Below are 13705 nucleotides of genomic sequence, written 5' to 3'. Positions count from 1 at the left end.
GAGAGAGGGAGATTGGGAAAAGGAGAGGGAGAGAGGGAGAGAAGGAGAGGGGGAGGGAGAGAGGGAGATTGGGGAAAGGAGAGGGGGAGAGGGAGAGAGAGGGAGATTGGGAAAAGGAGAGGGGGAGAGGAAGAGAGGAAGGGAGAGGGAGGGCAGAGATGGGGAGAATAGGATAGAGAGAGAGAGAGAGAGAGAGAGAGAGAGAGATTTAAGATAACGAAAGGGGGAGGGAGAGGGGGAGGGAGAGAAAGAGAGAGAAGGGGGAGAGGGTGAGAATAGGATATGATTGTGTGTGTGTGTGTGTGTGTGTGTGTGTGTGTGTGTGTGTGTGTGTGTGTGTGAGAGAGAGAGAGAGAGAGAGTAGGAGGAGGAGAGGGTGAGAGACATGAGGTAGAGAGGGAACAAGAAGGAGAAAAGGGTGAGAGAATCAAAAAATAGAGAAGTGTGAGGGGGAGAGAGATGAGATAGAACTGAAGGAAGATAATTAGGGCTCAGAATAGACAAAGACAATGATGGGGGAAGTAAGACGAGAGAGAGAGAGGAAAAGAAGAGGTACATGCATGTATACAAACATATATACATATATCTATATAAATATATGTATATATAACTATAGATATGCATATATACATACATAAACACATATTATCTAGGTATGTCTAAAACATGTGTAGTAAATGCTAAGTTTACAAGCATACATTATTATGTCTTCATAACCCGTACGGGTTTTGTGAAACCAAAAAAAATGTTTTTAGTTCTTCATAACCCGTATGGGTTTTTTGAAACAAAAAAATATATTTCTAGTTCTTCATAACCCGTGCGGTTTTTGGCTTGGTAAGAGGGTTGGAAAACGACCCTAAGGCTTGCAAGCCCATTTTCCCCCGTTTTTTGTTCCTTTACACCTTTTTTCATCCTCCACCATGATTTCTTCACTTCATCATCATCAGGTTTACAAATGATGAAGTGGGTATCTCTAAAATTACCACCATAATCTCACACATCTTCTTAATTTTCTAACCATATAAATTTTTTAATTTTTGGACAACATTAGCATAGTAAACTTTAATTTTCTTTATCAGTGCCTTGACAGTCCTCACAGACATATGTCTACCATTTTTTTAATAACTTTTGATGTACTTGACCAAATTCAAAATAAATTATATATTATTGTTCTACACTAGATTCTATACACTTTTAAAAAAACAAAATTGCATTTTTTATTATTTTGATGCAAGTTATGCCCAGCGCACGAACAGGTACCAAATTTTCAAGATGCGGTCACTTCCAAAAATCATAAAAAAATAAAATACTCGACGAAAAATTACAAAAAAATACACAACTTCTAGATCTCACCCTTACCTATCATCCTACCAAAAGGTTTTGGAAAATACTAAATCTAACTATATATTTTGTGCAGCGTACAAAAACAGCTATGTTATATTTTTTGAAAAAATCAGGAATAGTTTTTCGTGCGTGAAAGGTTTGACCCTCTTAATATTATCCAATTTTAAAAAAATTTAGTAGTTTAGAAACTAGATTCAGAGTAATACAATTCTTTTTTTTTTTTCAACTCCTAGTTTTGAGTGCATGACCTTCAAATAGCTCTTTGAAGTTCAGGTTTACCTGTTTTCAGAAGAAGAAAAAAATGGCCACTTGTACCCCCTTTTTGTTCACCATCTTGATGCACTTACCCAGAAAAACTCTGTAAGATTGAGAAAAGGTTCATGAATTAACTTCAGATAAAGAAAAGCCTGAGTACACCAAGAAAACATTAAGGGAGATGAATCAGATAACATAATTCACTTTCCTGAGGAGAATCCACCAATCTCTATTCATTCCTTCTACCTGTTTATCTGGTGATAATATAAGGCCAGCCTGTTTTATAATTGAAAAGACAAGTTAAAAAGCTTCAGTATATATTGACCTATAATCTAATGTATATTGGTGCAGATGATAACTAAACCAAATTCACCAGTTCACTAATTTATGTCTAACTGAAATTCAGAATTAAACCAAATTCGCGAGTTCACTAATTTAACTACATCCACATGAAACAAAAGAAATTTCTTTTACTATATCTCTATTCTACTTTCTTTTAGACATACAACAGCTAAAAGCCAGAGGATCAGAAAAAGTTTCAGAATATATTGACCTATACTCTAGTATATATTGATGCAGATGATATTTAAACTACCTAGAAATAAATGAAATGCATAAGCTGCAGATCTCCCAAAACATTTGATGGGTTTTCTTAATGTTGTATAATATATTGAGAAAGAAAAGAAAAAGAGTACCCATAATGAAGAAGGCAGCATTCCAATGTCCAGTTGGAGCATAGGAAAGTGGGTTTCCCTTGAGGTCTACTGATCCATCTTTTACTAACTCCATTTGCCTCTCCTTCTCATCAAGCTCAATAGCAAGCCCAACTTCCATACTCATCAGTTTTCCTTACTGTATTTTCACTTGTGTGTTGTCTCAACAATACATGATAAAACATATAGGTTGAAAAGGCTTCTAGGTGTTAGGTGACATATTACTTTTTTTTTAATTTATCAACGTGCTTCTAAACAGAATAAATCTGAGTATTATGGCATATTTTAAATGAAAACATGTTTTCCTTTGTGGAGGGGCATGAGTTTTTCAGACGGCTGAAGCTATTCTGGTTTCAAAACAGACTTTTCGTACAGCCTATTAGCAACAGGTTAGTCAATAATGATGAAGTACTGTATTCCACTAAAAACGTAAAGATAAAGATTAATGAACAGCAAAAATATACTCATTATATATTTTTTTATAAAACCAGATGAATCAAAGTGGCTGTAAATTATTATTTATAATAAATTAATATTTCTATTTATTGTAACTGTGTCTGAAATCTTTTTATTATTAACTTTTTCAATCATATTACATGAATTTTGTTTTCTATCTGTTTATTTCATCATGATGATGGATATGTAGTATGATGATGATGAAAAGTTTCACCAACAGTTCAAACCAAATATATCTTTTTTAAATTACATGACTCTAACTTCAATTTACTAGAAGGCTTATTATAATCACATATATGAATGCCAAAAAAATGGACATTGATAAAAATTAAAAGCATTTAATTTGTTTATTATTTTTAATTATTTGATGCTAATTATTTCTTCTCATCCACCTATCAACTACCACTCACTCTTAGCTTCACTCATCAATCAAATCTCTTTAATATTATTAATATTATAAGAATTGAAAGTGTAATATTATTAATATTATAAGAATTGAAAGTGTAAAGATAAAAATAAGAACAAATATAAAATAAAAATATAATGATGGATGGAGCACCACTACATATGGTTGCTTAACCAAAAGAAAACTCCTAATTTAAATGTAATCTACTATATGCTTACATTTATTTTTATTTTTTAAATGTATAAGATTTTGTAACAAAATTCAACATATTTAATAATAGATTATAAAAGTAAATTTGAAAAAATATATATTAATGTTTCATATTGTATTTTCTTATGAATTAAGATAATGAATATTTTGCATTAATATTTTGGATATTATCACAATCAATTATACTCTATGATATGTTACAAGAACAAAAAAAACATTTAAAAGATTATAGAAAAGATTTTGTATAATATTTTAAATTATATCTTATGACCAAATATGAAAAAAGATCAACTAACCAACAAAAAATAATCAATTATACATTCCTATCTCACCTAATTGTTCAAACGTATTTAATAATAAAATATCTCACATTTAAATATCAATACACATTATAATTAACTATACTAATATTATATTAAAAAAATCCTTAATAATGAAATTCCTCAAATGCTTAAATAAGTTTGTTTTTTACTTTATTGTATGCTTTCTAGCTTCTATGATATATTCTCTCAAAGATGTTCTTCATAAACTATTATAAAAGATTGAGTCACGAGAAAGAAGATGATAAAGCATCAATCAAAACCCGCGTCTATCACTACATGATGTAAAACATTATATAAACATGAAATCTAATAAATTATGCAATTAAAAACGTTTAATATTACATTATTACCATGTGGTTCCATTTAAAAAGGGCATACCTATAAGTTCTAGAAAACTTGAATATTCTCTTAATTGACTAGGGTTGAACTCAATTGTTCTCTATTTTAAAAAATCTATGAATTTACTTAATTACATTAAAGTCATTGAAATTAGTATTTGTTTGTTTTACAAGTGAAAAAAATAATAATTGATAGGTTCTAAATTTGATTCTAGTAGTGAAGAAAATAAGATTTAAATAAATTTTGTGTTATGATATTTGTATATTTTTTAATTGATTGAAAGTGTTTCACATAATTTTATATTAATATTTATTATTTATTCTAATATCCATCATCAAAATAAAGAAGTAGAAAGCCGGAAAATTTTAATAATTTTTTTTTCTTAATATATTCTTGATGATAGATCAAAGAGTTTGAAGTGAAATGTTGACAACAAAAGAATCTACATGATCAAATTTAAAAATATATATATTGAAATCAATAAACTATAGAATTTTCATGAATTTGATGGTTATAGAAAAAAAAAATTAATCTGCTTTTTTTTTTAAATGTTAATATTGAAATAGTTATACTAATTAACAAGAAATGGATTCTCCACAAAATAATATTTTAAAAGTAAAGAACTTAAAAGAGGAAAGTAAAAACCAATGTATAACAATCAAAAAGAAGATTCCAAAGAAAAGTAGGAAAGGACATGTGACCAGTGACTTTGTGTTAGGCAAGTCAATAGAGCTATGTTGAAACCTAAAATCATTCACATCCTAAGGACACATAATTTTATCTTATTCTTGTATTAGTTAAATAAAACTAATTATCTAATTAATCTTTCCATCTATCTTCTTAACATCAATTAAATGAATTCAAATAATTTATATAAGTAATTAATCAATATCCCCTTCTTTTTTAATCCACCCTCAATTAAATTAATTCAACATTTATTTAATTAATTTCACTATTCATAATAAAGAAACTATACAAATGTATTACGATAGAAAAAATAAAAGAAAAATTGTCCATTTAATGAAGATGGGCAATGGCAAAACAATCACAACACTAGAGAGAAATGGATGAGAATTGAGAGAAATAGATGTCATTCTTTTTTCATTGGAAAAGTTAAGAGAGACATTTCTTCATGAAATGGGTTGGGCATGGCTAGCTAAGCCCAAAATAGAAGTGGTGTGATGCTAATTGGGGAAGGATGTGAAAACTCAAGCCAATGGTTTATTCTTGGTAGAATGTCTAACTCAAAATCATTAAAAGGAAAAGATTAAATGGAGAGCCTTATTAAATATTTATATCTATTTAAGCCATATTTGTTGTTGCTAGTGGAGTTAACCATCATTTATGAATGTATTATAATATGACATAAGATTTACAAGGTACATGGTACCTTAATCCTAACATCTTAAACGCTAAACTATATGGGAGAGCAACATACACCTCCATTATAGTTGAAGTTTTTCACTATAGATTGTCAATTTAACATGTCTACCCCTTGTTTTTTATCTATTTGTTTTACAAATTGATATTTCTACTCATAGAGAGACACTTTTACTTCAATTTGGAGTCTTTAGTGCAAATTGGAATTTTTTCATCACAAATTTGACATTTCAACTTGCAAAGTGATGCTTTTATGGGGAAAGATGGATTAGCCTATTTTTGCATCTTAATCCTAACCCTTAACCAAATTCAACCATCATGCTAAACCAAGTTGAATTTTAACCACACTAAACATAATTGAATCATAACTTTTAACAAAATTGAACATTAAATCAAACTGAACACTAACCTTTAACCTAACTTAAGACTAAACCAAACTAAATACTAAAACAAAATCAAATTGAAACCTAACCCTAACCCTGACCCTAATTGAACCCTAATCTTATCCTTAAACATAATTGAACAATAAACCCAATTCAGTGCAATGATTACTAAATTATGTTTACTATTTTAATACCAAAAATAACTCTAATTTTATACCTAATAAAAGGCATGCCACTAAAAAAAAATTAAATTAGCATACCTATCTTTAAAAGAATATAGGTAAAATATGTAGAAGATTTCATACTTGTTCATTATTCCACTTAAAAAATTATTATATTATTTATTTTTATTAAACTATTGAGTAAAACAAAAAAATCTATTACGACTACATCATTATCAATATTATTACAAATATAATTGCAAAGTTAATTACAAACCTAAATGAAATTAAGATTAAGATTATACTTTAATGATGGCTACATTTCAATTTTAATTTTTCTTTAATAAGAATTAATTTAAGTTTTCTTTATATATTAAAGTTAAAATATCTCAATTATAAAAGTATTTATTCTTTTAAATTTATTTAAATAATTATGTCAAAGGCATTCCCTATGTGAGCTTTACAAGCTCAATTGGACGATTCATGGTTGATATCATCTTATAGGCTTGTAAGACAATTGAAACATTTACAACCATTAGATGGAAAAGAAATATAAATCCCACTAAATTCTAAGTAAACTTGTCCATTATATTAAATCTTAGATTTTTGTTTAAAAACAATATCATTTGATAAAATATAATATTTTTAATAATTAGATACATTTAAAAAAAAAAAAATTGATTTTCTTGTTAAAAGTGATCTTTTAAATAAAATTTAATGTTTTTTATTAATATATTTTTATTTACTATTTGATATATATTTTATTTTTTAATTTTTAAATATAAAATTGAAATTTTTACCCACTATTTTCAATATGAAACAATAGAAATAAAGAAATTATGATATTTTTTATAATTTTGTAAAATATAAAATAAATATGAACTATAGATTTTTTACTCAAATTTTTTAATTCTAAATGTTGATTGGTTGGACTAATTGAAAAAGAACATTCAATGAATGCAATAGTATCCTGGAGAACTAATAAATGTTTATGAATTTTAAAAACTACTTGATCTGAATTATGGATTCAGACTCGAAATTACGAGCCGTTTAACTCGTTGGAAAGGTCTCCAAGAGTTGTAGGCGAAGATTTGAAGCCACTTTCAAGGGCTAAAAATGTCCTGAAGGCCTTCAAAAATGTCATTTACTAACATATAGAAAAACTAAAAAAAATATGAAAATATTTTTCCAACTATTTCAAATTTTCTTTTGATCACTACTATATCTATCTTTAAAGAAATATAGGTAAAGTACGCCAAAAGATATCATATTTGTTTATTATTCCACTTAAAAAATAATTATATTATTTTATATTATTATATTATAATTAATATTAATTTATTATGGGGGTTCATCTTGTAGTGGTTATTGTAACTTCTCAATTTTCAATCCATTATGTGAGTATTAATACATCTTTCGGCATAATTACAATTTATTATAATTTTAAACTTAATTGTAATCTTAATAGTTACAATTAATTGCAATTTATTATAATTTTAAACTTAATTGTAATCTTAATAGTTACAATTAATTGCAATTTATTATAATTTTAAACTTAATTGTAATCTTAGTAATTACAATTTATTATAATTTTAAAATTAATTGTGGTGATTTGATTAATAATTTTAGATCTAATAATACTTAATTCCACATGAAAACAAAATTATATTTAAAAGCACTTGAAATATTTATAATTAATGCCAAATTTATACTAATCCTAACCATAACCCTTATAATACTTAACTATGATTTAATTCTAACCCAAGTGCACAAAGAACCAAATTAAAAAGAAAAACCATAACTAAATATCTAAATATTTGATCTAAATAATACGAGAGCATACGGTAATGTTTTATTAATATTTTAGATCTAATAGATTAAAAAAAAAAAAAAAAAATTATTTACTTATTTTTTATTCAAATATATATTATTTATTATAAAAATTTAAATTATTATTCTTATTAATATTTGGATTTTGGTATATTTTGACTTTGCATTTAGCTTATTCTATTTTTTTATTTTTTTTTTAGATTTAAGTTTGAATTTTTTAATTATTCATGCCTTTCTAGGAAATTACAAATTAATTAAATTTTTTTTGGAGTTAATTTAATTTATATAATACATTTAATTTATTTTTCCATCACTCTCTCTTTATTTACCCTCTCTCAGTCTCCACATTTTTCTCTCTGCCCCTCTCTCTCTCAACATGCCAATCTCTATCACTCCCTCTTTCTATCCTTATCTCTCCCTAGCTATATATACATATCCCTCTTTCTCCTCGATGTGCTACTCCCTCTTTCTATATCTCTTTATTTCTTTATCCTTTATCTATCTATCTTTCTAAGTCTTGTTCACACACTTTCATACACAATCCTTGTTTCTCCCTCTCTATCTCTATCACCATATCTCCTCTCTCTCTCTCCTCTCTCTTCTTCTCTCTATTGTCTCCTTCTCTCTATTGCTCCCTCTAGCTCCATCTTCCATCGCTTGCTCTCCCTCTCTCTATATATCATTATCTATATCTTTGTATACAAAATACATCAGAAGTTTACCTAATTGACCTTCCACACCTACCAAAATGCTATTACTAATTAATACGAATTAATTATTGAATTTATAAATTAATAAATGTTTCTTTATGTAAAAATAATAATTATAGTATTATAATATAATAATATAATAATATAATATAAACATAATACAAATAATATAATATCATTAAAATACAATAATAGTGATCCAATAATAATATACTATATCAAAATTTCTTAATATTTGAATGTAAAGGTTACGGCTTCCAAAAGTCCATTTAGTGATATTTCTAATTAAAAGATGTTTCAGTTAGAGATATCTACGGACATACATTAAATGGATTTATCTACAGATAGATATGATAGATCAATTCATTCCAAATATATTAACATTCATAACATTCCCTGCACCTCAATCTCGTATCATGTGAGGCTCTTATACCTGTATCTTCGTGCAGTGAATATGAATGCCAAAAGATTGAGAGCATTCAAAGCAACCAATAACCAGTAAAATTTATCCAAACGACTTGTATTCAGATTATCGAGAAGCCACCTGTGACCCATCTTCCCGGTAACACTGTTAACAATGTGAATAACAAGACTACTGACGAAGCTCCCGATACCGTTAGCTGTCAAATTGGAAGCAACACCCAAGCTCCTCATGCTATCCGGCACTTGTGAATAGAAAAATTCTTGCAGACCCACCAGAGCAAAAGCATCCGCTATACCCAAAACTACATTGGGTAGGGCAAGCCAAAAGACACTCATGGAAACCACAGCCTGCGGCTTGTCCATGAGACCGTGGGCTTGCGCGATTTTCAGGCGCTTGGCTTCCACCAGGGCTGCTATTACCATTGCCAAGATTAGAAACACCAATCCTGCCCCAATTCTCTGAAGAATGCTTATGCCTCGTTCCATGCCGGTTATCCTTGCTGCAATTGGAACCAGCAGGCGGTCATATGCGCTCACTGCAATCAGAGTGGCAATGATTACTATGGCCAGGGTGGAGGCAGGGGGAATGCTAAAGTGGGGCCCCAGACTCCTATCCATTGTGCTGCTCTGTTTCACGAAGAATGTGCCGCCTTGAGCAAGAGTGACAGAGTAAATGATCACTGTGAGCCACATCGGTAACATTCTTGCTACTTGCTTCACTTCTTCCACTTGTCTCCCTGTGCACGCTTTCCAGGGATCTTTGTTGCAATGCTCTTCTTCTCCTATGGCTGCCTTATCCAGGCACCTGAAGTCATTACGATTTGGGTTGTTAGGCTCTACCCTTACTCGCAAATTACGATTTCTGAAAGCAGCAACCAACACCTGTTTCATAGAAAGAGAAAATCTATCATTCATCTAAATTGCAAATTTGCCTTTGAACTGGTTGTGTATGATCATATTTCAACTTAAACAAGTAGGAGTTTCATCTAAAATCATTTATTAGATTTTACTGGAAAAGCTAGTGTAATTTCAGATGAGTTATTGAGATCACATAAACTTAAAAAGATGTACATAAATAATCTATGGATTGAGTACTGTGTCATATAACAATTCTATTTAGAATAAATCATATATTAATTTTAAAATTTACAGACTTCAACAATCTGATCTAAATAACACCCTCTAAACTTTGATTTTTTAGGTAGCTCATTGAAAGCATCCTAATAAGTAAATCCTATTGGAGAAACTAGTATGATTTCAGATGAGCCACCTAAACAAGTCAAAATGTATGATGTTTAAGCTGTCAATCACATAATCCCAGAGATGCACATAAATAATCTATGGATTGACTGGAATGCACCATAACAATTTCATTTGAAACAAATTATCTATTAATTTTAAAATTTGCAAACTTGGGATTAAACAACACCTTCTAAGCTCTGATTGTTTAGGTGGTTCATTTTAAAGCACCCTAATAGGTGGACACTAGTGGAGAAACTAGTGCAATTTCTGATGAGCCATTTAAACAAGTCAAAATAAAAGTTGTGTTGTTTAAATTGCCGATCACATAATCACAAGAGATACACAAATAATTTGTGGGTTGACTACGATATACCATAAAAACTTCATTTGAAATTTGCAGCCCTTAACATTTCAGCTTAATCAACACCCTTTAAGCTTTTATTTGTTGAAATGACTCATCTAAAGTCATACTAGCAAATGAATCCTACATAAGAAACTAGTGTAATTTCAGTTTTCAAATGAATTACTTAAACAAATCAGAACTAGAATATCTTTTTAAACAACTGATCACATAATTTGAAAAAAAAACACATAAATTACATATAAAATTAATTTTGAAATTTGCAGACCTGAGCAATCCGAGTGATTGGACTTCCAGCAGGAATTCTGTGTCTGTACTTGCGCGTCCCAAATAAGAAGATGATTACAGCAATGAAACTCACAGACGCCACGATGCCAAATCCTGCCCCCCAACTGACATTCCCTTGAACATACACTATCACTGTATTTGACATGAGAATGGCCAACGCCATGAAGAAGAAATACCAGTTAAAGAAGGAGATCTTTTGTTTGCTTTCATCTGGATGTTGATAATCAAACTGATCTGCGGCGAGTGATAACAAAGAAGGCTTCATTCCTCCTGACCCACAAGATATCATATAAAGTGCTGTGAATAGAACTGCAATTTGAGTGCCCGTGGCATGGTTTTGCATGTTAGGAGGAGAATGAGGGCTGAGAGAAGAGATGGATACTGAGACAATGAGGAGTGCTAATCCTGAGAGATAGACAAGTGAGGAAATTATGATCATATAATAGCGCCCAACATAGGCATCACTCAGGAAACCTCCTACTAGAGGAAGAATGCTTGTCACCCCAGACCATATGTTCACAGTCTCTGCAGATGCTGCAACACCCTGATACATAACATTTGTTAGGTATGTGAATAGGCTGGCTGCTATGGTGAAGTATGCTAATCTTTCACCCATTTCAACACCTGCACAGTTATCAAAAAAGACAAATAAAAATTAATGAGTGTTACAGATAATAATTAGAAATATTTTTGATTAAATAAAAACAGATTTTGAAGAAACCCCAAACCCTTAAAAAGAAGAATAGACTTTTGAAACTCAACAAACTTTAGAAATATTCATCCATATAATGCTTGATAGAAAAGCTCTGTAAGACTGAGAAAAGGTTCATGAATTAACTTCAGATAAAGAAAAGCCTGAGAGCACCAAGAAAACATTAAGGGAGATGAATCAGATAACATAATTCACTTTCCAGTTTCCTGAGGAGGATCCACCAATCTCTATTCATTCCTTCTACCTGTTGATCTGGTGATAATATAAGGCCAGCATGTTTGATAATTGAAAACACAAGTTAAAAAGCTTCAGTATATATTGACCTGTAATCTAATGTATATTGGTGCAGATGATAACTAAAGTGCTTACATATACATAAAATGCAGAAGCTGCAGATCTCCCAAAAGGCTTAAAAAATATATTCCCTGTTCTTAATGGGTTTTCTTAGTGTTATATGATATATTGAGAAAGGAGAGAAAAGAGTACCCATAATGAAGAAAGCAGCATTCCAACTCCCAAAAGGCTTAAAAAATATATTCCCTGTTCTTAATGGGTTTTCTTAGGGTTATATGATATATTGAGAAAGGAGAGAAAAGAGTACCCATAATAAAGAAAGCAGCATTCCAACGTCCAGTTGCAGAATAGGAGACTGGGCTTCCCTTGAGATCTACTGATCCATCTTTAACCCACTCTCTTTGGCTTTCCTTGCCATCATGTTCAATATCAAACCCACCTTCCATGCTCATCAACGTCCAGTTGCAGAATAGGAGACTGGGCTTCCCTTGAGATCTACTGATCCATCTTTAACCCACTCTCTTTGGCTTTCCTTGCCATCATGTTCAATATCAAACCCACCTTCCATGCTCATCTGTTTTTCTTGCTGTATTTCTTCTATGTTGTCTCAACAATATATGAAAAAAAAAACACATGTATTTAATTAAAAATATATATATATTTTAAAATACATATATTAATTAAAATAAAAATTATATGTTATAAAATAACAATCTGATGGAGGCACCTTCAGGTTTGTGGAAGCACCTCCAAACCTATATATATATAAATAACATTAGGTAACATATTGTCTTTTAGTACTATTTTTTTAATATATTGTCTTTCAGTACTATTTTTTTAATTAAAAACTACCACGGATGCTAGACCATGCAAACGACACAAAAGTTAAGAATTCCCACAAAATAACAACTTAAATACAGGCCATCAAATTTATATATCAGCGTGCTTCTATATGGAATAAAATCTTTTTGATCATATAGCATATTTTTAAAATGAAAACATCTTTTCTTTTGGGGAGGGACATTACTCTACCTCTCAATAATGAGAGGTTTTATAATCCACAAGAAGCGTAAACCTAAAGAACAGCAAAGATATACTTTAGTATTTTTTATAACACATTTAAAGGGTTGTAATTTAATTGTTTGTTAAAGGGTTGTAATTTAATTTAATTTAAAGGCTAGTGATGATCCAAGCAGTGGTTTCGGTCCTCTCTATTTATCTTCTATTCATATTATCCCTATCATCGAGTGCTAACTCTTTCATAATCAAGAAGATGAGAAATTGTTTTTGGCAAAATACTAAGGAAAAGCACAAAATTGCCTTAATAGCTTGGGACAAAATAATTAAGCCCAAGACAATGGGGGGATTAGGCATCAAGGATCTTAAATTGCAAAACATAGCCCTAGGGGCCAAACTAGTCTGGAAGTTCATAAAAAACCCTAATGCCACTTGGGTCAGAATGTTGGCAACTAAGTATTTGCCAGATCGGGATCATCTCAACTTACTTAGAACAGGCAATTTCTCCAAAGGGTCTAGAACCTGGAACTTTATCATCTCCTGCAAAAAATTGGTTTCAGAATCGATCTCATGGGATATTCATGATGGAGCATCCAGTCTTTTCTAAGAGGACTCTTGGGGTGGCTATCCACCTGTGGCAAACTCCATGGACATTCCTGCTACAGAATTCTGGTTTAAACAACATTGGGGTATTCGAGTTAGAGACTACTGGGAAATGGATGACTCACCGAATACTCAAAGTTGGAGGTGGAAATCAATGGAGGGTTTGCCAATCCCAAGGGAAGACATAGACCAACTCCTAGCACTTCTAGAAGCAAGAAATATCAGCCCCAGAAGAGGAGTAGACTCTTTAATCTG

The 13705-nt window shown here is 30.5% G+C and overlaps 1 protein-coding gene across 1 annotated transcript; it reads right to left on the bottom strand.

Annotated features, from left to right (window-relative positions):
- Window positions 1-8774: 8774 nt before the first annotated feature.
- On the bottom strand, window positions 8775-12408 carry LOC131046868 (protein NRT1/ PTR FAMILY 5.7). The gene is made up of 3 exons (XM_057980679.1): window positions 12138-12408; window positions 10805-11448; window positions 8775-9815 (listed from the first exon to the last, which is right to left on the bottom strand). The coding sequence occupies exons 1-3, from the start codon at window positions 12280-12282 to the stop codon at window positions 8925-8927; spliced, it is 1680 nt and encodes a 559-aa protein (XP_057836662.1). The 5' UTR covers window positions 12283-12408; the 3' UTR covers window positions 8775-8924.
- Between the last annotated feature and the right edge of the window lie 1297 nt (window positions 12409-13705).

The sequence above is a fragment of the Cryptomeria japonica genome, chromosome 4 (genome assembly GCF_030272615.1).
Source record: "Cryptomeria japonica chromosome 4, Sugi_1.0, whole genome shotgun sequence".
NCBI lineage: Eukaryota > Viridiplantae > Streptophyta > Pinopsida > Cupressales > Cupressaceae > Cryptomeria > Cryptomeria japonica.
The sequence above is the reverse complement of the archived record's forward strand: the minus strand, read 5'-3'. Positions and strand labels throughout refer to the sequence as shown.

Bases quoted from the DNA above. Each gene is read 5' to 3' on its own strand.
- LOC131046868 (XM_057980679.1), bottom strand. From the start codon at position 12,282: ATGAGCATGGAAGGTGGGTTTGATATTGAACATGATGGCAAGGAAAGC. The intron at 11,449-12,137 runs GTACTCTTTTCT...ATAACTGTGCAG, and splicing joins TGCTGCTTTCTTTATTATGG to GTGTTGAAATGGGTGAAAGA. The intron at 9,816-10,804 runs GTCTGCAAATTT...TCTATGAAACAG, and splicing joins CAATCACTCGGATTGCTCAG to GTGTTGGTTGCTGCTTTCAG.